At 43.8% G+C, this 24,907-nt stretch overlaps 1 protein-coding gene across 1 annotated transcript in view; it reads right to left on the bottom strand.

Moving 5' to 3' along the window:
- Positions 1–24,907, bottom strand: part of LOC125129111 (teneurin-2) — a 527,939-nt gene that overhangs the window by 325,924 nt on the left and 177,108 nt on the right. Inside the window, exon 3 of the mRNA XM_047783492.1 lies at positions 6,124–6,358. Coding sequence (XP_047639448.1) covers positions 6,124–6,358 — 235 coding nt within the window. The remainder of the gene's footprint in view (positions 1–6,123; positions 6,359–24,907) is intronic.

The following is a 24,907-nucleotide window of genomic DNA, read 5'->3' as shown; positions in this document are numbered from 1 at the left end:
CTCTTAATTCTCTTATTGCCCCGGAGATTTAACACGTGGAAATCTGAACTTGTTTTCTAAATTCAACCTTTCAAGTCAAAAATTTGGTTATCATGCTCACACCTACCTAAGCCACGTCTTGGTCTTCTAGCAATCATTAATTTGTACTGATTTTACCTTCATACTGCAGCCCACATCTCTTGAGTGTTCACCTCCTTGCCAGATTGGTAGGAGAAAGGCAGACAGCTCTGGATACTGCAGCTCTGGGGACCCTACTGGTAATCACCCCATTTTCCATCTTAACCATGACAGGACTCTCCAAACGCAACTTTTAGCTCTGCGACACTTTTTCCTCCAAGCCCCACCTATTGACCATATGGCAACTACCATAATTAAAAACAGAACAAAACTATTTACGTTATTATTGTACTCTCCTGTTTAAAATGCTTCAGTGACTTTTCGCTGTTCTTGGGTTAGAGTCCAATAACCTTCATAGCAGCCCCAACCCTTGCACTGTCCTGCCCTTGCCAGCCTTTCTAGTTTGCTTTCTCTTCCTGGCATCTTAGCATTTCTTTCCCCAGTGGGTCCTGGTTTTTGCCACCTAAAATATTCTTTAAGTCTAATTAACACCTCCTCATCCTTGGGGCTCAGCTTAAATGCCAATTTCTCATGAGTCAGGCTTCTCTGTGCCTCACACGGCACTTCCTGCCTTTGTCACTGTAGAGGCATATGCCTCATCTTTTGTTCACATTCTGTCCTCCTCCACCTGGAATCTCCAGAAGGATAAGGACTTTGCTTTCCTTCTTCACTATTGAATCCTCAGGACCTGGCACATGGCTGGGTCTCAGAGAGATTTCTTGAATGAGTAATGGATGACCTTTTTTTTTTTTTTTTCTTTTTAGGGCCGCACCCATGGCATATGGAAGTTCCTTGGCTAGGGGTCGAATCAGAGCTGCAGCTGCCAGGCTACACCACAGTGACAGCTCCAAGCTGCATCTGTAACCTACTGAGCAAGGCCAGGGATTGAACCCGAATCTCAGGGATGCCTGAACCACAACGGGAACACCTGGATGACCATGTCTAAAAGCAACTTGCAAACTTGTTTGTAGTCTGGGGATCTTAACGGCTAAAATTAGGGCTTCTTGTATTTCAGGGCAAAAGCAAACTCAGAGGGAAGTTTTGTCCTGCTTAGGGATTCTCTTTAGTGACCTGCTACTGAGATAGAGTCCAAGAAAGTAGCTTGCTTCAGCAAAATGCTTAAAGAAGGAGAGTTAGCTTCTGCCATTGAGCTACTTTCTACTGTTTTAGACAAGAGATGCTGACGTCAGAAATTCCCAAAGAAGCAGCAGGCCAGGAAGATTCCTGACCTTGTTGCTCAAGGGAGAGGGGGAGGAGATAGGTGGTATCAACCAAGAATTCATAAGGTCCTTGTTCTAAGACCTTCCGGGAGTGGGCTGAGAGAAAGATGGTGGGTGAAGAGTGATTCTGTTACATGTATGTTAAGGAACAGTATAGATTATTTGAAATTAGTTCCTCTGCCCTATGTTTGGTTTTTCGTGGATCACACTATGGTTTACACCTGAACTGATGGCTTCAGGTAGGACAAATTTATATGCATTGTTATTTATATGAGTAACAATGATACAGAACTTTCCTTATGAGCTTTTTTTGGTCTCGTGTTAAACTCCAAATTCAAAGAGTCCTATTTCTCTGGCTATGCTTCCTTAACTAGCACCTTGAATTCTACTTGTCAGAGAACAAAAATGGAAAAAGCACAGTCCAGGGAAGATCTAACATGCCTCATTAAGATGGATGGGAACATAAAAAGCCATACAGGGGGAGTAAGGGCTTGTTCCTTACTGGTCTAAAGAAACACAACGGATTTGGCTTGGAGTCTCTGGGGGTGGCAGAATGCCTGCTCATCACCTCCTAGAGTTATGAAATTCTTCCGTCAAGCCCAGAAGTCTGTATTAACAAGAGGAGAGATGGTGAGGCTGTTTATAAATTCCCATTGCATCTTCGAAACTGATGACTACATCATGACCAGCCTTCAGAATGTCTTTCCCTCAGTGGTTCTCTCTCTTGGATGTGGTTAATCAATTCTTATTTGGTACGAAAGACACAAATGGGAATCCTATTACAATATCATGCCCCTAAAGTAAGTCCCCATTTCTCCTCCTCCGTTTTCTCTTGTCAGTAAGAAAATGACACCATTCAACTCACAATATTTCAGCATTTTAGTGAGATCTTTCAGTTCTATAGTTTCCAAGGCTATATGAAAATCCACCAAAAAATGCAAACAAATGATGCGATAATCTTTGCTATTTTTTTTTTCCCACTTATCTACTTGGTAAACTCTTATTTATCCTTCTAAACCCAGCACAGTCTCTCAGCTAGGAAACATTTCCTGACCATCCTGGGAAAGTTAATCCCTATTTCAACTGTACAACCGCCAAAACTTATAAACTTCCATTGTAAACACTGTGCTTTTTATTTATGTGCTTACCTCCTTCTTTTAGATTGTCTGAGTTCAAAGGGCAGGATCCAAGTTTTAATCATAATCGCCCCAGTACTTAACATAATGCTTAGTATTTTTAAGGGATTTGGTAACTATTTGCTAGTAAGAGACTGACTAAATAATATTTAAAAGAGAAACAGAAAGTTTAACAATTCTATTAATTTCAGCTTAAGTTTTCATAGATGAGGTCAGTCGCACATCCCAATTATATGTATTCAGGTCTATGAATGGAATTTCAGATACCTGTGTTTGACTTTTAGCAATAGCCTCATCCTAAGGGTCTTACGTTCTCTAATTCTTGGTCTTTGAATGTACTGATCAAAGAAGATCCAGGGAGTTCCCATCGTGGCTAAGTGATTAACGAATCCGACTAGGAACCATGAGGTTTCGGGTTTGATCCCTGGCCTTGCCCAGTGGGTTAAGGATCTGGTGGTGCCATGAGCTGTGGTATAGGTTGCAGATGGGGCTCGGATCCCACGTTGCTGTGGCTCTGGTGTAGGCCGGTGGCTACAGCTCCAATTAGACCCCTAGCCTGGGAACCTCCGTATGCCAAGGGAGTGGCCCAAGAAATGGCAAAAAAAAAAAAAAAAAAAAAAAAAGAACGTCCAGATACCATTCTCACTTGCTTTTTCCTTCTGCTAGGTCATCTTATTTACTCTCCAACCTTGCTTCCCCTGAGAGCCTCATTGTGAAACTCAATTCCAGGAGCAATGCCGAGTATCAGAATCATCGGCAGAAGGACCCTATGGATCAGAAAGCACATTCTGGGAGAAGTCCAGGAAAACAGGAAGGTGATATGCTTGGCTTTGCTGGTTCTCTCCTCCAGATCCTTTGAAGGGAACATTTTACTGTCAATTGATTACCGCAGAAACTGGGAGATGGAGATAAGGAGATACATAAGCAGTGTATGTGTGCTCATCACCTCTTGGTGAGGAATAGAAACTCTGAGGGGTATTTCCCTGAAGATGGAACAATTAGAGCAATAAATGGAGGTATGTGATTAGTTCCTCCGTTAGACATCTCACCACCGTATTTTACGTGTAGGAACCACTAGCATATAATATGGCACATCATTTACCATCCATCTCACATGTTGCTTGGCTTCTGAAGTCCAGCCTCAGAATCTTTAAAGTGGTGATAATGATTCCTTCATTCATACCTTATTGGGTTGCTTCTAGGCTTGAATGAGATAGAGCATCTAAACCACTAACACTGGCAGACACAAAGGGCATGATAAAAACTGGTTGATGAGAGTTCCCATTGTGGCTCAGCGGAAACGAATCTGATGAGTATCCATGAGGATGCAGGTTCATTCCCTGGCTTCATTCAGTGAGTGAAGGATCCAGTGTTACCATAAGCTGTGGTATACCTTACAGACATGACTCAGATCTGGTATTGTTGTGGCTGTGGTACAGGCCAGCAGCTACAGCTCTGATTTGACCCCTAGCCTGGGACCTTCCATATCCCTTGGGTGCAGATCTAAAGAGACAAAAAACAAAAAACAAAAAAACAAAAACAAAAACCAACCAAACACAATCCCCCCAAAACAAAACCTGGTTGGTAATGGTGATGGTGGTCCTTTTCTTTCCTTTTCCTTCTTCTTTTTCTTTAGTGTCTGCAACTGAGCAGGACCCTATGGAGGTCTTCCTGGGGCAAGCCATTCCCCTAGATCCTGTTTTAGCTCCTCTCTGAAGTACCGAGATAATACTCTCTGGTGCACATTTCTTGAGTTGTTTTCCAGATGTGAACCCCTCCACCAAGTAAAAGGAATTAGCTATCTGATGGCCATGAGCACGTAGCCCCCAAACCCTCAGGATTGGTCATGTTAACCCCTGTGACACTGCCTTGCTGCCTCACCATCAGCCAGTCAGAGCACTGTGCCCGAGCTAATTACACAGCCTGTGACCCCCTCCCTTACCTGGCTTTTAAAAATGCTCTGCTGAAACCCCTCTGGGAGTTCAGGATTTGGTGGGGGTGGGGGGCATGAGCCATCTGTCTGCTTGCATGGGCCTGCAATAAACCTTTCTCTGCTTCAAACTCCAATGTTTGGGTTTATTTGGCCTCACTGTGGGTTGGGCACACCAACTTGGCATTCCCTGGCATATGTATCTACTACATTTCTCCTTCCCTTTCTCCTCCCCCTTCATCCATCCCACTCCGTATAGCCTTTATGTCTAGAAACTACTTTTCAAACGAGGGTCTCTTGGTGTGAAAATAGGCTGATTGGTGCCCAATAAACTCTATGGCAATTCATTAATTTAAGAAAAAAAACAAAGTCTTACCCAGCCTTGAAGACGATCGCAAACTATGAAAACAGCCTGAGTTAAGCCTGGCAGACCAGTCAGCTTTTAGCCTGGAGCCCTTCCAGCAAAGCTACTTATGAGTGGGTTACCGTATCAGCGTAAATGTTTTAAAGTATATCTATTGCATATAACACATGCATATAGTTTCTATTGCCTATTTTAAGACTTAGAGATTAAGATTGCTGGCAGGGTTACAAATCACCTGTAGTCGTTAGAAAATAAAACATCTTACAAGTTTGGAGTGACTGCAGCGACAATGGTGCAGAACTTAATCACGCTCAAGATCTTACTAATAAAACTATTATAGATAAGAAACAACATCAAATGCTACAGTTTGCATAATTGTTATCAGCTGCGGGCTGAAAATTCACTGGCCACTGCCAGAAAGGTTACAGGCTATTTCTGTCTTTCTTTAAACCTAAATTACATAAGACCTTTTTGAAGGTTCCGTATGCATTAGCCCCCTTCTCTGTTTAGGCTCCATGGTTCTTTCTGGGCAAGGAAATAGTAACAACTGAATCACATACACCAGGAAAGCATCTGAGGCTGGAACGGCAAGGCTGTTCCAATATCTGGCTAATCCAGATCCCGCCACGCTGTGATCAGTGCCGTTTCCTTTAGGTCACGAAGGCAGGCATGGCTTTGGAAGACCAGAAGCAAAGGTGAGGAAAGGACACGAGCAAAGGCAAAACGAAACAAAGCCAGACTTGGAGATCCCTTTGAAACTCTTCCCTCCCAACATAAGTGCTGCCCCCGTTTTTTTTTCTTGTTTGTTTGTTTTTTACAATGCTGTTTGCCCCTCAGGCATCAAGCTGTTAGTGTGTACAGGAGGGATTAAAGTGAGACTGCATGTTGGATGAAATATAAATTAAAATTATACTCTGTCAGTCTGGAATCAGGGATTGTTTCTCAAGGTCTCCCCAAACACTTAATTTCAAATGAGTCTTCATTTATTACTGCAAGAAAGGCCAAATGCATAATTTATCAGCAGCTTTCAGTCAATATACCCTTATAAGCATGTTTCCCATGAGCCTTTGAGTAAAAATATGTTATGCTAATTCTATTAGTTGGGTACACAGGAGCTGTCCAAGAAAGTAAACAAGCATTAGAAGGAGACACTTGTGAACAAAGAAATACCTATCAACCTGAGGGTGGGTGGAGGGGGTTGGCAGGATTGTCAAATTACCACGGGAACAGCACAAACTTGGTAAACTTGTCCCATAATGTCAGTGGGATTTTCTCCCCGAGTAGGGCCCCCAGCGCCCAGCGGCTCGGCGCAGGTAAGGCAGGGGGGAGCTGGGCGTGATCCTGGGTGAGACTTACCGGGTCTCCAGGGGCACGTTGCTGTTTAGCACCCAGCTGTCCTGAAGCTGGACGGACTCCGGCGTGGTGGCCAGGTCATTGGGTGCCGGAGCTGGGGCGTGGATCTGACTCCGCCGATTGGTCAGGGAGTTCCTGTTGAGGGAGTTGGCGGACGAGTGGTGATGGGAGAGCGTGTGGTTGTGCGGGGGTGGCAGAGGGGGCCTCAGTGTCGACTGGCTGTGGTGGTTTGGAGGGCCTGAGAAAAGAGAAAGGAGAAACGGCTGTTAGGGGCTGCAGAACACGGCCGAGGACACTCTGCAAACCTGCGGAGGAGAGCCTGGAACCAAAGCCTCGATATTGACAATTGCGGAATGGAAAGTCACAAACCAGAGATGCCGATCAGACAGCGTCAAGCATCCCTGCACCACTCACTAATAAATACTACGCACTGATGTGCCTTTATCCATAGGCATCAAATGAAGAATGAGGAACTGGGTTAGCAAAAGCAGACTAGTGAGGGCTAACCAGTGGAATTATTTGAAACATTAATTCTGCAATGAAAGATATGATATTCACTGAACATGATATATGAAACAAGTCCCTAGCCCATTTCCTGATAAACAAATACAGTGAATGAATTCTTTTAAAACATGTCCTCTTTCTAAAGGTTTAAGAATATGGCACAATCTAAGTCAGGGAGCAGCAAATTTAAATGCCTGCTGGGGCTGGGCAAGAAAGTGAAGCCGCCAGTTGTGGACTGGGGTGAACTGGACTGGGTGGAAAGAAACCCTTACTCAGATCCAGGCTCACAGGGTCACGCAGGGATTAGGGCTCAAGACAGCTAATTTTCGGAGTTCCCGTCGTGGTGCAGTGGTTAACGAATCCGACTAGGAATCATGAGGTTGTGGGTTCGGTCCCTGCCCTTGCTCAGTGGGTTAAGGATCCAGCGTTGCCGTGAGCTGTGATGCAGATCTCAGACGTGGCTCGGATCCCAGGTTGCTGTGGCTCTGGCGTAGGCCGGTGGCTACAGCTCTGATTTGACCCCTAGCCTGGGAACCTCCATGTGCTGTGAGAGCAGCCCAAGAAATGGCAAAAAGACAAAAAAAACCCCACAAAAAACAAAAAACTGATCTCTAAATTCTTCTAGAAAAGCTGACAAGCTGGACTTGTAGATAAAATTTCCTGTTTTTTAAAAATGTTGACAAATAACTAAAAGAATTTGTGTTTGTGTGTATATGTTCATATACTGATATGTATATATATGTTTATATATACACATATGTATGCACATGTATATATGTATATTTATTTTAATGAGAGTCAACAAAACACACCTGTGAGCCAGCTCAGATCACTGGGTCAATAACATCTGTCCTCTGAGAGATGAACCCTGAGGACCCGGTCTCTGGAGAAGGTCAGGGTGAATGTTTTCAAACCGTGACCCTTACTCCAAATTGCATCCTGTTTTCTGACCTTGAAATCCTCTGTCCTTGCAGGAAGAAACACACAAAGGGAACCTACTTCCCTGTACGTATTCCCTTGCAAATATGACCACAGATGACAATTCCACACATGGTTTTCCTAGCAACCCATTCTCAATCTACAAAATGAAATATTTTAAGCATAATGAAAATGAAAGTAGTTCACCACGCCACGTAAGCCTATAATTTGGCTTTAATGGCTGCTGAAACATGACTTTTAATTTGTGTCCTTTGAGCAAGTTTATTTTTTGAAGCCTCCAGTTGGGGTTGGCAGCTCACCAGGTGACTGCCGAGCCTTGTCATTTTGGCCCCTGCCAACTTTTAAAATCCTCAGCCCCTGCTGTCCTGGCTTGAAGAAGTTGGCTCAAGTCATTTAAACAAGCAATTTGACACAAATTTCAACTACTTGTCTCCTTATGTGGCCGGGCTACATCTTCAAAAGGTGTAATCGACATTCCGTGGCTCCTAGGAAGCTTGCAGGAAGGTTCGGAAAGAAAGACAACATGTCAAGAAGATACTAGGTTTGGAGAGCATCATGACCATCAGAAACAGCACAGAAAAATACAGAGGAAGTACTTCCTCGAAGTGTGTGTCTCTAGGCCGAAATTACTTGAATAATTTTTTTTTTTTTTTTTTAGTTTTAGTGATAACTAAAACTAAAACCCAGTGAGAAATGCCACTGTACAGTTGTACAGCTTTCAAATCACCTCCTCCAAGTGAACCTATAATTCCTATTTTACATGCTGCACCAGTGACATTTTAAATATATCTTTGAGGGAGTTTCATTGCTGTAGTGGGCTATTATATTTTCTGGTATTGTTGTCTGTCTTGTAATGTATTATTATATAGTTACTTAGCATTTGTCTGTCTCATATTAGTGGAGAGAGGTGAGAAAAGGGGGTGAAATGATGTAATAATGATCCTTCAGAGATGCTATCCAAGCCCCTCACACAAGGTTAATGAATTCATGCCTTTCTTTCTCCCCCTCTCCACTCCCATCCAAGTGGTGTCATTATTCTCCATTAGGTAGGTAATTATGAGACTTGCCTCGGGAAGGCAGAAGGCGAGATGAGTCAGTGAACAAGGGAGACCCCACCCTCCCCAGCCCCCCAGCCCTAACTTTTCATTTCCCTTGGCCCCTGACCCCTACCCTCCAGCTCCCCAGACCACACACACTCCCAAAGTACAAAGAGGCCGAGTGAAGGACTTAATTCACTAAATGAGATCCTGGGACCCCCCCCCCCTGCTTCCTGCCTCTTCACCCTGAGCTGAGATTTCTCTGCCTACTCCAGCCTGTGTCAGCCTGTGTGGCCCTTTTGTGTCCATCTGTGTTCCGTGTGGGTGGAATTCCTGTGGTTGTCTTTCTGCTGAAACGTCTTTGGTGGGGGGCAGGGGCCAGGGTGAATGGAAACACCCACCTGGGTGCTGTGAAGTTTGTTCCCCAAAAAACGGAGGGCGAGTCTTCCGGTTACTTGGAAGAGATTTCAAACTCTCTGTTTCTTCTAAAAAGAAGGCCTAGTGTTTCATGGGTGGCTGGGGCTGGGGCGGGGGGTGTTGACAAAGAAGGGCAGGGGAGGATGAATGGAAACTTAGCTCCCCCTGGACCCAGCCCTCCCACAAAGCAAAAAGCTCTTTCACTGTGCATATATCAAATTACCCCCGGTGGCAACAGCACCAACTATTCTGCAGCCTCAGTATCCAAAGTTGTTCTCCTTCTCCTGTTGCTCATTTCCACTGTGAGGCTGATTCTCTTTGCTCATTTACTTATCTATGGAAAACTCAAACTTTCCAACTAGATACAGGAGCTAGAAGGAAAAGACAATTACAACACGGAGGGGTTGAAGCTCCTGCTGGGGTATATGCAGAGCTCTAGGAAGCATGTGGGTGGGGAATAGGGGGCACTAAGCCAGCAGTTAGGAGATAAATCTAGAGAACTGGGTTCTAGAATTGGGTCTGCACACGTTCAAGTTGTGAGAACCTGGGCCTGAGATTTCATTTCTCTAACTGCCAGCATGCCCATCTGCCAAATGATGCAAATAGCAGACACTACTCCTAAGGTGGCTGTGAAAGTTAAAGAAGAAGGGTGAATGTAAATTGCTAACCACACTACCTGATTGGCTGGTAAGTTCCTTCAGATCATGTATATGGAACATTTCTGGGTTCTCTTGGGAATGAAGGGATGGATAAAGAGGTAACTGCAACTCTCAAGGAGCCCAGATTTGAGTCAAGGGAACACTCCCAGAGATAGAGTCTCTAGGGCAAGAGTCACAAATCAGCAGCTCCCAAGCTGAATATTACCCAATATTTAAAGTCAAGATTGTGTACAGTGTTCCAGACTTTTTTTTTTTTTCTTTTCAGGGCCGAACCCGAGGCAAATGGAAGTTCCTAGGCTAGGGGTCGAATTGCAGCTACAGCTGACAGCCACAGCTACAGCTATGCCAGATCCAAGCTGCATCTGTGACCTACACCACAGCTCACAGCAACACCGGATACTTAACCCACTGAGCAAGGCCAGATCAAACCTGCATCCTCATGGATCCTAGTCAGGTTCCTTAACCACTGAGCCACAAAGAGAACTCCAAGTGTCCTAGACTTTTGACTCCTTTTGAAAACAAAAACAAATTGAAGATACGGAGTCTGTATACCCTCATGGCCACAAGTGTGGATAGAGGTGAATGCCACCAGGTGTGTTCTTTAAAAAATTTAATTATTTCTGTATTTATTTTTTGCCATCTACCTTAACAACCCCTATTATCTTAATCTGGCCGGATGCATGCATTTATGTTACCAGCTGATAGGCACTTACATTTTTGACTGCTGGCTTAACCCAGGGTTCCTTAGCATTCTGAGTGGGTACCAAATCTCCAATAAAACAACACCTCTGCTATGGCTAACGATCTCAAGCACCTTTTCTGTTTATTAGGTTTTCTTACAGTCATTCAGTGTGCTTGCTGGATGTGATGGTTTTCTATTTCAAAAACGCAGACAATGGCCAACCACATGCCTTGCTGCTTTCCAAGAAGCTAAATTACACGAGAAAGCCGTCCTCCAAGGCAACTGTTGCCTCCAATCTATGGTGAAACAAAAATGAGTAACTCAGCTTGATGAACGAACCTTCACGTCCACTCTGCGTTCTATGCATTTATGGCGATTAATTTATGTGCCTATTATTAATGGCTCTTCTATTACATAAATGGGAACTCACATAACAATGTAATTGAGCCACGAATAACTACATGACATAAACGCTTATATGGTATCAACCTAATAAGTAGGCTATTCGCAAAAAAAAAAAAAAAAAAGGCAACTGCCATTAAAATGGCTGTGCTCCTGATGTTGTATCTGATTTATCTTGAGTCGAGAATCTGGAATTTGTTTTCAGGTACTGTGTGGCTTTTGGTTCTTGGAAGGAGGAGCTATATATTGGTTCTTTGTTAAAAGCTAGGGCAGGACAGGTGGGACTTGTAGCAAAGATAATTTATGCAGAATTTGTATCCTGAATATTTAAAAATGAAGAGCTTGAATAAGTGCCTTCACATGTTCTGTTTGCTTGTGTGGATTTGTTTACTTCCTGAATGGTCTATGCTTCTTCTTCTTTCTTTTTCTTTTTCTTTTTAGGGCTGCACCTGAGGCATACAGAAGTTCCTGGGCTGCTGGTCAAATCAGAGCTACTGCTACTGGCCTACGCCACAGCTACAGCAACACTGGATCCAAGCTGCATCTGCAACTTATGCCATAGCTTGCAGCAACACCAGACCCTTAACCCGGTGACTGAGACAAGCATCCTCACAGACACTATGTTGGGTTCTTAAGCTGCTGAACCACAATAGGAATTCCTGTTCTATGCTTCTGAGTTTCGAAATTTGTGGTGGGACAGTTACTAGCAATTTTGACCGTGACAGGGATGCTGCCTATGTATTCTGTCCTTCCGAAGTGCTAACTGGTTGACTGTAGAATCCTAAAGCAGTGCTTCTTTGTGGGGAAATAATACCAATTCTAACAAAGTTGTGTGGGGACTACAAAATTGTGGACTATCCACTCTTGTGTTGACTAGACTCATGGGGCTCAAACAGCATGTGGAAACCAGCAACATCCACAGTTTTCAGAATGTCTAAAGGAAGAATTTCCTTTGCAAGTAAATTCACAATAATTGGCCATTGTTGTTCCACTCTTCCTAAATAAACAGCTTGGGAGGCATTAAGGCTGGGTCTACCCTTGCCAAGCGGGGTGTTGATGATGGCGGGAGAGTAGGGAAGAAGTCATAGAGGCTTGCCTTACCCGCAGCAATTATTCCAGGTGATTTAAATTGATGATAAAATATGTGGAAGAAAAAAATAAAAGTAAAGGCCTGTCTAGCTGCTCATAACTCACTCATTCTTGGAGATGGCATGCCAGTGGTTGGCCTTTAAAAGTTTCAACCCTGCAGACCCCAAGATAATGAATTAACCACAAACTCTCTGCCTTCTGAAACTCATCTTTGGGGCAGGTTATGTCTTGACAGCAATTTGAAGATGCTTGAAGTGGGGATGGTGTTGACAGAGGCTCTGGAGTTTCTGGGTGATGAAAACTGGTACTGGGACACCCTGTCCAAATTTGACCTTGAATGGGAGCCAGAGGGAATCGGAGGTGAGGAGTTCCAAGAATCACAGCCTCTGGTTAGAACTAAGGAGAGCAGAGGCTATTGCAGATGGCCAGGCTGGTGATTGGCCATGACCACTAGAAAGTTACATATTTTTTTCTGAGTCTCTTTCTCTATAAAGAGTAAAATGGGTATAGTAATTTTACTTCTTTCATATGGTTTTTTGGAGAATCAAATGAGAATACCGATAGGGAGTTGAGCACAATCCTTGACACACAGTAAGCTGTCAATACATATGATTACATTTTATTTTGTGTTAAAATTAATAACAACAGTAATGGTAATAACAGCAACAGCAACCCTTGCTCTAGGGAAAGCAGTGAGTATCTCCTGGAGTACTCCAGTGTTCTGAGCTCTTTGAGGGGCCAGCTTTCAGATGGAGGTAGCGAATCAACAAATGAAGGCAAAGTCACCAACCACTGATCCCCGTCACCTTTGGACTCTGTCTGCAGAGGGACAGTGACTAAGTGACATGGCACAGGCATTAACACAGGTGGTTTCAATAGCACCCTCTAAGAGCCTGCAGAAGTGGAACATAGGATTCAGAACTGTCCCACTTCCATGAACAAAATAATTAATGCTAATGACAATAAAATTATAATATGGACAATAGATGCTATGCATTAAGCTCTTCCTGTGTGTCTGATCTTGAGTAAAGTGCTGCACTTCAAGGACTTCCATGTGTTCCCACTCACTCCCGTGGGATCGGTTCTCCTATTGTCCCCATTTTACAGATCCTGCAGGTGAGGCCCAGAGGGGTTAAGCAATGCCCCCTTGGTCACGAAGCTGGGTAAACGGTAGAGCTGATATGTGATGGCAGGGTCTCTTCCCCATGCTGTCCCAAGCAAAGGAGCAGGAGTCCCCAGAGTGCACACACACAGGGAGGAGGCGAGGACCCTGCCCCAGTGTGCGCTCACCCTGGCAAACACAAAGGAAAACTAGCTCCATGTGTTTCTTTGCACATTTGCTTGAATCGCAGAACCGAATCTTGTGAGAAAGTGGAGGGAACCACCCACCTCAAAGCTCTGCCCCTTGCAGTGCTGCTTGAATCAGGAGAAATAGGCCAGAACAGCCAAACGGCAGCACAATCTCTCTTCTGCGCCTCCCCCCCAAAGGCCGTCTGCAAACCTTCTCCTCCTGCAGCATCTCAGGCTCCCGTAAGCAGGGGCAGGAGGGATGAGCAGCAATTACGTATGGTGGAGGCAAAAACAAGGGCACACCGGTCCTAGCTCGTCCTGCCAGCTCTGACTGCAGGTACTTTGCCAACAGCCTGGGGGTGAGGGAGTGGAGCTGGTCCAGATTCAGCTTCCTCCATCGTTTGGAGACAGGCTTACTTATTTGTCTCCAAGTACCAGACACTGGACATTCAGCTTATTCTCTCCTTTCCTGTCTTTAACTTCTATTAAATGATTTGTCTCCTCAAGAACAGACTCATATATTTTTTTTTTTTTTTACTACTGAGCCACGTATGGTATTGCTAGCTTTGCAGGCTGGTGGACTGATCTGCAGTATTTCTTGGGTCTGGTGGCTCTTGTAGCAAGCTACAGTGGTGCCTTTCTCTGCATTTCAGAATGGAGGAGAAAAAAGAAGGAAGGTTGAAGGAGCTGACCAAGTTACATCCTATTTCTCATCTGCCAGTGGGGGATCAGATACGGCTGTGTCCAGTGCCTATGGGCCGGGGTCACACACAATCCTGGATCCGGGGGGGCTGTCTGTCCTTGATGGAAGGGCCCCATTCAGCCTGACCAGAGCCCCAGAGAAGGAAAGCCTGACCAGAGCCCACTTCTAGGGAATGATGTGTCATTCTCTTGCTTAAACAAAATGTGTGATTCAGAGAAAAAACCTTCCAAGTGAGTTCCCAGTGATACACATCAACATCACAGAGCAGGAGCAGGAGACTGCAGTCCCGAGGAACCGTCCGTTGCCCGCTCAGAAACCGAAGTTTTGTCCACTCTACAAGCTACATTCATAAATCACTCGGGCTGAGAAGGACATCTTAGCACATCTGAGAACGAGCGCTCCCATTTAATAAGCACCAGCTGCGTGATAAGCACGCTCTATAGTTCACCTTACTTAAAACTTGCAAAAACCTTCAGGGTCAATATAGTTCTCCATTTTAAAGATGAGAAAATTGAGGGCAAGGAGGTTAAGCAATCTAAGTGTCCCCCTGTACATTTGCACATTTGGTATCTAACTGTATTGCATCTGGATGGCATTCCAGTGGGCTTGGGGGTACATCTCTTTCATAACTGTCAGAACGAGGTTGTTTTCTTGTCTTTTTGTCTTTCTAGGGCCACCCCTGCGGCATATGGAGGTTCCCAAGCTAGGTGTCAAAGTGGAGATGTAGCGCCCCGTCTACACCACAGCTACAGCAATGTGATATCTGAGCCGCGTCTGTGACCTACACCACAGCTTATGGCAACGTCGGATCCTTAACCCACTGAGCGAGGCCAGGGATGGAACCCGAGTCCTCATGGATACTAGTCGGGTTCGTTAGTGGTTGAGCCACGATGACAACTCCGTCAACACAAGGTTTTGTGGTACTTTGGGACTCACCTGTGTTCCCCGCTAGACTGTCAGCTCCTTGTTTTTATACCCCCAGCACAAGGCTACAGTACTAGGCACAGAAATAGTACAGAATGAAGGAACAAACCACTGAATTAACAACTCACATCCCTGGAGGGTTTTGTTGGGAGGGATCAGAATAGATTTCTGCCTCTGTTCTGTGAGCATTCTAGTTAATTCTCAAATTCTTGTTGCCCTCAGAGGATCCTTTAATAGGGACAGAGCCCAACATAGGAGAAAGGTGACTTTAATCCCCTGTTTTTATTGGTTCTTTCCTGGCTCTGCCTGACCTCCTCTTTTAATTTTTATGAATAAACACTGTGCTAATCTATAATAAAATTTGGCCCTTTAAAGTGTACATTTTAGAATTTTTAAATTATATGGAGTTCCTGTCATGGCTCAGTGCTTAACGAACCCACCTAGTATCCATGAGGATGCAGGTTTGATCCCCGGCCTTGTTAGTGGGGTAAGGATCTGGTGTTGCGGGGAGCTGTGGTGTAGATGGCACATGTGGCTTGAATCCTGCATTGCTGTGGCTGTGGTGTAGGCTGGGAGTCGTAGCTCTGATTCGACTCCTAGCCTGGGCACCTCCTTATGCTGTGGGTGCAGCCATAAAAACAAACTAACAAACAAAAAGTATATTCGCTGAGATGCGTAACCATCGCTACCATCTAACTGGAGAACATTTCTCCCCTACCCTCTTCACAAACTAACCCTCCAAGGAAACCCCATACCCATTATCAGTGGATCTCCAATCCCTCCTATTGATCCACTTTCTGTTTCTGTGAATTTCCCTATTCTGGCCATTTCATGTAAATAGTGATACCCTCTCTTCTTCATAACCACGAGGTCTGTCTGTTGCACAGCCCCATTGGAAAAAATCAAAGTTAGATCTCAGATGAGGCGCACTTCATACCACTTAAAAATATCTTTCCCTGACAACCTGAAGCCGGTCCTTCATAAGGAGCTTTTTGGCTGGGACCTCGCTGCTGTTGCTATTTTTCAGGAGGAGACTGTTAGGTGATAACCGTTTGAGAGCCAATTGTATACTTGAGGGTCCAAGGGGGATCCTAGAATTTGTTCCAGTGCTTCAGCCGTGGCTATAATCACAGCAGAGAGCCATTTCTGCTCAGTTACAACCCAGCCACACACAGGCAGGGACTCTGGGGGTGGCGGGGAGGAAGTCAGAGGGAGGGAACTTTGGAATCGGGTGCCAAACCAGCAGCTACCCTTGAATTACGAGCTTAATAGCGCTTGTAGGTTTGGGACCGTCTTGCCATGAAAGGGCAAGTTCCCATCTCTGATGGGCCAGAAAGGGCCTTTAATCATAGATGCCACATCATTTCCCCAAACCCCTATACTTACTCCTTGCCTTCCTAAATCACCAGGAAAGTATCACTTGAGATCAATGTCAACTCCATTAGCTACTTTCCAAGTGATGAAGACAAAAAAAAAAAAAAAAAGCCACTTGAAATATTTGAGAGAAACTGTTCTAAAGAGAAGATTTTATTGCAAAGTTACATCTGAGCAGTGCCTATCTGAGCATTTCAATAAATCTACATTACCCTAGGTATTTTGCCATCCTCTGGGAAAGAAAAGCCTATCAGTAGAAAGTAATGATTTCGGGTTTTTCAATTGCCCTAAGGATCTTGACAATGCTATTAAGACCCATGCTCTCCCTGTCGAGAAGTTTAGGAGTGAAATTATTAATACGCCCAGACGTTATGTTGATTGTTGCGCTGTAGCAGAAAATACTCTCTCTCTTATTGGAGCTGCATTATCACTTTCCCAAGCAGAGAATTGCATCAAAAATTTAAACTCTTCTCATTCCAGCTCATCGCATAGCTTTTCAAGGTCTTATTGTAAAATAGGCTGGGCATAATTTGGATATTTCCCCACCCATGAAAGATAATTTTTTTTTCAAAGGCTAGGCTATTTTTTTTTTTTTGAAAAATAAAAATGACAGTGGAATTTTCTTCCATCAAGATGTCATTCTTTAGGTGTTTAACTAGGTTTCCCTTGGGATGTGTTTCATTATTTTTTTTTTCTTTGAGACGGTCACAATTCTTTCCCCTGAACATAGGAAGAGGATCAAAACAAAGATAAAATATGATTTTGATTTCAGATTGAGCCTCGGACCAACAGAATGATGGGGGCAAGCTCTGATCTACACCTTTCATTAAAAGCAAGAATGACTGAAGCATACCAGTTAAATGGCAAGGACAGGATAAAGGTTCCAAAAGCATTTTCACTTCAAAGCTCAGCAGAATTATTTACTATCTGGGTGACCTTTTCCCCAAATCTCTCATGGTACGCGCCTTATAGGGCAAGGGAACAAAAGTTTCTCCATACTATATAAACAGAAGTCAGCTGAATGTCAGACCTTGAACTGCATCTGGTTTCATGTCAAGTGACAGCTGATGTAGTGGGATGTACGGGATACACTGCTGGAGATGTTTTCAGGATACTCTGTCTTCAAAACACACACACACACACACAGTAATTATCCCAGAGAAACAATCAGAGAGCTTCTTGAAGGATTACATAGTTCATGAACTATCAGAGAAAGTGCCCTTTGGATTTTCTTTATAATTACTTAGTATTTTCTCTCAAAATTGTCTTGGAGTTGCTTTTCATCTCCTAGTTAAAACGGGTCAGACAGTGCTCATGACCCTTCTATTAAGGACGATAAACAGGAATACCCAATGCCGAGCAGGGAAAGATGAGAAAATCCACTCCTGTCCCCTACCCAAGAGCCCCAGGATGCAAACAACTTTCAGAAAACACTGGGACCAAGGAGAGGCAAGTGTGCGCTACAGATCTCAGCTTTGCGGGGGAAGAGGTGACAATGACAGTAGAGTCGCCATCGCCCGCTTTGCCCCCCTTAGAAAAAACCTTCCTTTCTAGCCACAGTTCATCAGGCCATTCCCAGGGCTTTTTCACAGTCTTTTCAATATTAATATGCCCAGTTTAGCCTGGTTAACTTCTGGAGTTGAACAACCAGAGTTATGAAGTAGTATCCTGTCTGTGCCTCTGTTTCCCCATCCATAAAAGGTGCTTAATAACCACCCTCCTTGGTAAAGAGAACCACATGAGGTAGCAAAGTTAAAGTGCTTAGAAAACGCATCAGAAATAGGAGGTACTTAGGAAATGTCAGTATTGCTTTATTTCTGCCTAATTAGGGAAATTCTTTTTAAAGATGGTGGAGAGAGGAGTGAAATAGATCCTGTGATTCCAAGATCATTTCAATAACTCTCAAAACTTCCTGTTGCCAGATATTTTTGACATAAATAGCGCCATTAAGAATAAGGGACCCCTCGGAATTGCCGTTGTGGCTCAGGGGTAATGAACCCGGCTAGCATCCATGAGGACATGGGTTCAATCCCTGGTCTCACTCAGTGGGTTAAGGATCCAGCATTGCCGTGAGCTGTGGTGTAGGTTGCAGATGCGGCTCAGATCTGGCATTGCTGTGGCTGTGGTGTAGGCCAGTGGCTGCACCTCTAATCTGACTCCTAGCCAGGGAACCTCCATAGGTCTTGGGTGTGGCCCTAAAAAAAAAGACGAAAAAAAAATGGAAAAGAATAGGGGACCCCTTCCTACTGTATAGCACAGAGAACTATATCCAATCTCTTGGGATAGACCATGATGGAAGATAATATAAGAAAAGAAATGTGTGTGTAGTATATACACACACACACATATATACACATACATGCACACGCATATATATACATGACTGGTTCACTTTGCTGTACAGTAGAAATTGGCACAAGAGCATATATCAACTATACCTTTAATTTTAAAAAATACACTAGGAAAAACGAAAGATGAAGGGACCCTTCTCCAAAAAGGTGATGCAAATGAATTTATTTATGAAACAGAAATAGATTCACAGACATAGGAACAAAGGGGAAAGAGATGGCAGGGATCAGGTAGGAGTTTGGGATTAACAGACACAAATCACCATACATAAAACAGATAAACAACAAGGGCCTGTTGTATAGTTGTACGGGAGCTATATTCAATATCTTGTAACTAACCATAATGGAACAGAATCAGAAAAAGACATCTATCTACCTACCTACCTATCTAGTTGAATCACTTTGCTGTACACCTGAAACTAACACAACATTGTAAATCAACTATGCTTCAACTAAAAAAAAATAAGAAAAATCGATTCTTTTCCTTACTCATGAGTTACAGTAGCTCTAGGTCTTAAAACATACTGAAATAATCCATGCTCCTAATTTTCACCTTTTGTAACTTAAATATGTTTAAATAAACCCATCAACCCATCAGGCAGTAGGCCCTTCAAAGGGCCTTTTATTTTTTATTTTTTTTAAAATGGCTGCACCCATGGCACATGGACATACCCAGGCCAGGGATTGAATGTGCAGCCAACCTTCACTGAAGCTGCCACATGCCGGATCTTTAACCCACTGTGCTGGGCTGGGGACCGGACCTGCACGTCCACAGTGAGCCAGGCCATGGCAGTCAGATTCTCTGCTTTTCACTTTTTATACATTCTCTTATTCCCTGTGCAGATCAGCCTCAGGAAAGCTTAGCTTTTCTTAAACTCTGGTGTTCCTGTTTAGTATCAGCCCTTATTTCACATGAAGAGCCTGTGGAAGCTGCAGACTTTTAAGATTCTTCTGTTCAGGCTCGTCTCTGAGCCGAGAGGGTTGCTCTATCACTGCTGTTCACCAGTGAACCCATGGAGGCCCCGAGTTATTCATCACGTTTAGATGGTGTAAGTCCTGAATTAGCAATTTGTTTCTCAGGGCTTCTTGGGTTACTGAGACTTCCTAGTGTTTATCATCTCAAATGGGATCATTTTTAATTCCATAACGTAGAGAGCAAGTCATCGCTCTCGCATGAAGTAATCAGATTTGGTGGAGAAAATAATTTCCATTTCTAACACTGCTTATCTGACACTTTCATAGTCTGGTCTGGGAAGGCTTCTCAATAAGATGATATTTGATCAGAGACCTGAAGGAAAGAGGGAGGGAGCCATTCCAATGTCTGCGGGAACAAACATACCCCCAAGCAAGAACAAAGACATTTTAAAATCTGGGATGTGTGTTGGATTTGGCCAGATGATCAGCCTCCGTTTGTCTCTACCATTTGGCTTCCAGCTTGGTTCTTAAAGAGAACACTGAAGTCAATAAGGCTGGACTTTGTCCTCCCTGGCCTCTGCCTGGGCTGAAACTGAGTCAAGCAGGCTTCTGCCTCAGGCCCCTTGCACGTGCCATGTGCTTGGCCTGGGGGCACAGAGAGTGGAGTGGCTCATTCCTTAGGTGTGTGGGGGTCTCAAGTGAGTGTCACCATTTAAGACATGACTTCCTAGAAAATCTCAGCAGTCATATCCTCCTTACACTGCTTTCTTTTTGGAAAAAAAAAGTTTTATTGAATTATAGTTGATTTACGATGTTGTGATAATTTCTGCTATACAACAAAGTGATCCAGTTACACATATACACATATCCAATTTTTACATTGCCTTCTTTTTGTCTAAAGCACTTAACATCATAGTTTAATAAACTGTCTTTCTTCACTGGAAAGTAAGCTCTTTGAAGGCAAGGATGCTGTTTTTATTCTCTACCAAATCCCTGGCTCCTGGAACACTTAGCAGAGACAATAAAGGATTGCCGAATGAATGAATGAATGACACTTTGAGAAGTAAGGCAAGAACAAAGGGGTCAGAAAGAAAGTCCAAATTCTAATGGAAATGGAAGTCTTTCAAAGGGGCTGTTGTTTGCTATCACTGAATACAAATCACAAAAGCTTGAACTTGATCAAAGTTCTGGAAAAAAAATTATCGCCGGCTTCCTTACCCAAACACAGCTCTATCTCACGCAAACCATAGCAATTTTTTCTCTTCTGCAGCAACCCAAACATGACAACAAATGCCTTACAAGCAGAAGTCCCCATGGAACCCATGATGGCAGAGGCCTCTGACACACCCCAAGTGGGAATAGACACACTTCACATCCAAACTCTGACTAACAGGATCTCTTGTGGCTCTCCAGGCCCCTGGAACATGTTCGCTTCTCCATCGTGAATGTATTGTATCACAGAATCCCTGCTACAGGCCACTGAACTCACCTTGGTGGCACAAATCTCAATTCATCTCTGTAGCTGGTGATACAAAAAGCAAATGAATGTGACAGAGAGAAGGGGTGATGCTACAGAGGGTTTGTACACCAAAAGCAAGGTAGATGGATCTCCTCCTCCTTCATGGAGGCTTTTTGGACTGGATCAGATGAAATCCAACAGCTTCCTTAATGTATGATGACAAGTCCAAGATATTTTATGGTTGCTCTGTTTTAGGGGTAATATTGGGGCTAACACTGGCATGCTGTGGATGAAACCACTCCACTTGGTGTATTTAGTGCATTAAATCCACCCCCTCCACCTTTTTTTTTTTTTTTTTTTAATGGCCACAGTTGTGGCATATGGAAGTTCCTGGGCTTGGAGTTGAATCAGAGCTGCAACTGTGGACTTATGCCACAGCCATGGCAACATCGGATCTGAGCCATATCTGCGACCTATGCCATAGCTTGTGGCAATGCCAGATCCTTAACCCACTGAGTGAAGCCAGGGATGGAACCCGCATCCTCATGGACACCGTGTTGGGTTCTTAACCCACTGACCCATAATGAACTCTTAGTGCATTAAATCTTGCTAAATCTCTCTAACTTATACATGGCATGAAATTGGAAAAAGTTTTCATTCTATGGGAGTCTCTTTGTACAGTGCCCAGCAAAGTCATATGCAAGTTGTCACTTGTTAAAAAGCCTTTCATTTTCTCTGAGAGAAATCCAAAGAAGTGACAGTTCTCTCCACAAAATTCCTTTTGCCTTCTCTCCAATTAAACTTCTCATGCCAGAAAAGTGACCCATGAGCTAAGCTTAGGGCAAATCATTTTCCATCATTTGTTCATTCTTTCATTCACATCTTCATTTGCTCATGTGCTTATTCATCTGGCAATTGATTATTGAGGATCTACCCTGGGTCTGATGGATTATTTAGGTTACAGAGTCTCTCTGGCCGCTAGGGAAGAAAGACAGGCAAAATCCATGTTGAACTTTTTGTTGGTCCACAAAGATCCCACTGAACTCTTTTTCCCCCCCTTATGGTTGTTAACTATCAAAATGCTTCCTTTTTCATGTTGTTGTTGTTGTTTGTCTTTTTAGGGCAACACCCGCAGCATATGGAAGCTCCCAGGCTACTGGTTGAATTGGAGCTGTAGCCGGTGGCCTAAACCACAGCCACAGCAATGCCAGGTCCGAGCCACATCTACGACCTACACTGCAGCTCACAGAATTATCTCCTAAGGCCTATATACATTCATGTCTCACTGTACAAGGTTTTTCATGAGCATATCATTTAAGGGATGCTCCGTGACACCCAGAGAAATGCACAAGAATGTTAATTATTACCTGTGGAGAGAAACTATAACATTTTGATTCATTTGTGTTTTCAACTGAATGTGGTATTTATCAACTGTCTTTTATGTTTAATTCTAGATAATAGAGCATGGTGAATTGGAGTCTTCAATTATGCACATAGAATACAAGTGCAATATTGCTTTCTTAGCAAGGTTCAGGCTCAGAATTCCTGCCCTGGTTTCTTTTCTTTTTAGTTTCTTTCTTTCTTTCTTTGGCCGCACTCACAGCAGTGACCCAAGCTGCTGCAATGACAATGCCAGATCCTTAATCTGATATACCACAAAAGAACTCCCTGCTCTGGATTCTGAATCACATCAGTAGGACATATATGGCCTTTGGGGTACTCTCTGCACACATGAAGTGGACTGGGGCTTCTGGATTCATGAAGTGAACACGGAAGTACAGGATAAGAAGAGGTTTCACTACTTGGGTTTACTCCGATTGTCCAGTCCATATCTGCCTGCACAGCTACAGGTACCCTGAGCTCACAGCTCTCATTCCACAAGCAACATAGGGACAAGTCATTTATATGTTTTCCTAATTAAAAGACATGCACTCTGACTCAAAGAAGAAACCATAAGAAGAACTGAGCAAAGCAGGAAAATCCACTTTAGGCTGCATTAAACAAAAAAAAAAAGGTAACTTTAACATTCAAAAGACAGAAAATTTTAAGGACCGTTTCATTAGGGAACTAAAAAAAATAAATGACCTATGAAATTAGCTAGAAGCAGCCCATGACCAAAGAGAATATTATGCTAGGACATACTTTTTTTTTTTTTTTTTTTTTTTGGCTGTGCTTGTGACATGTAGAAGCTCCTCGGCCAGGGATTGAAACTGAACTGCTGCAGTGTCAAGGTCGGAGCCTTAATTAACCATTAGGCTACCAGGGAGCCCTGCTAGGACACACTTTAGATGGATGTGAAAGCTAGCCAAAATAACACGATGGGAACTCTTCTATGTTGCTGGTGAGGATACAAAATGGGACAGCCACCCTAGAAAACAGTTGGCCAGTTTCCCGTGATGCTATACTTACCACACCAATCCTAGTTATTCACCTTAGAGAAGTGAAACTTTATGTTTACCCCCAAACCATGAAAGTTTTATAGCAGCTCTGTTCATAATCACCAAAAACCGCAAACAACTCACATGTCCTCAAACAAGTGAGTAGATAAACGAAATGGGGTCCAAGGGAATAGTATGCAGCAGCAGAAGGGATCAGCTACGGATACAACAACTGGGATCAATTTCAAAGGCAACCCACTGAATGAAAAAGTCAGTTTCAAAAGGTCACATACGGCTAGATGACGCCGTTCACAGGACATTCTCAAAAAACCAAAGCCCAAAACCAAAACCTCAGTGCCTGAGATCAGATCCGTGACTGCCAGGGTTTGGGACTGGTGGATGGTGTGACTCTGCGAGACTGGCACAAGGGAGTTTTTGTTTTTTTTTTTTGTCTTTTTGCCTTTTCCAGGGCCGCTCCCATGGCATATGGAGGTTCCCAGGCTAGGGTTCGAATTGGAACTGTAGCCACTGGCCTACACCAGAGCCACAGCAATGTGGGATCCGAGCTGTGCCTGCAACCTACACCACAGCTCATGGCAACGCCATGGAGCAAGGGCAGGGATCGAACCTGCAACCTCATGGTTCCTAGTCGGATGCGTTAACCACTGCGCCACGATGGGAACTCCCATGGTTTTTGAGGCGATCGTGGTTACGCACATCTCTGCCTGTGTTTAAAATCTGTAGAGTACTACACAGGAGAGGCATGCTCATTTTTTTTTTGTCTTTTGTCTTTTGTTGTTGTTGTTGTTGTTGCCATTTCTTGGGCCGCTCCTGCGGCATATGGAGGTTCCCAGGCCAGGGGTTGAATTGGAGCTGTAGCCACGGCCTACGCCAGAGCCACAGCAACGCGGGATCCCAGCCGCGTCTGCAACCTACACCACAGCTCACGGCAACGCCGGATCGTCAACCCACTGAGCAAGGGCAGGGACCGAACCCGCAACCTCATGGTTCCTAGTCGGATTCGTTAACCACTGCACCACGACGGGAACTCCGCATGCTCATTTTTAAAAGTAAAATAAAACAAAATGAAGCACCTCGATGAATGCTAAGAGAAGGCCAGAATGATTTGAAGCTGATGGGGGAAAACTTACATCAGATCAGGAGCCATTTCAGGTAGAGAATTGAGGCTCTTCTCCAAAAAACACGGGAGCAAATTAACCCCCGAACTTGAAAATCTATCTTCAACCTATCACATCCTTAAAAATTAAATAAGCTCACCGGAAAAAAAAAAAACCCCAAATGGAGTCAACATCTGTGTCAAAATCCTGTCGGCGTGTTGCTAATAGTTTTTGTATCTGAATTCATTAGAATATTGTTTGCTGAAGCTCCTGTATCTCCTGCAAGCTGTTTAAGAAACTATACCGTGAAGAGGAAGAAAGGATGGCTTTGCGGCATGACGCCATCAGCTCCTCTACTGACACTCAGCACAATCCATAACCTTGTAGAAACATTAACAGTACTGCATTATTCATCACAATAAGATTATTAGTTGATGGGAAACAAATTACAGAGCTTCACAACCTGCTATACTTCCTGACTGCACACAAGGCAATTTTTCATGAATGGAAATTGCTACCCAGCAAGAGAAACTTCTGTTGGCCTTATGA

Source organism: Phacochoerus africanus, chromosome 1 (assembly GCF_016906955.1).
Source record: "Phacochoerus africanus isolate WHEZ1 chromosome 1, ROS_Pafr_v1, whole genome shotgun sequence".
NCBI lineage: Eukaryota > Metazoa > Chordata > Mammalia > Artiodactyla > Suidae > Phacochoerus > Phacochoerus africanus.
The sequence above is the reverse complement of the archived record's forward strand: the minus strand, read 5'-3'. Positions and strand labels throughout refer to the sequence as shown.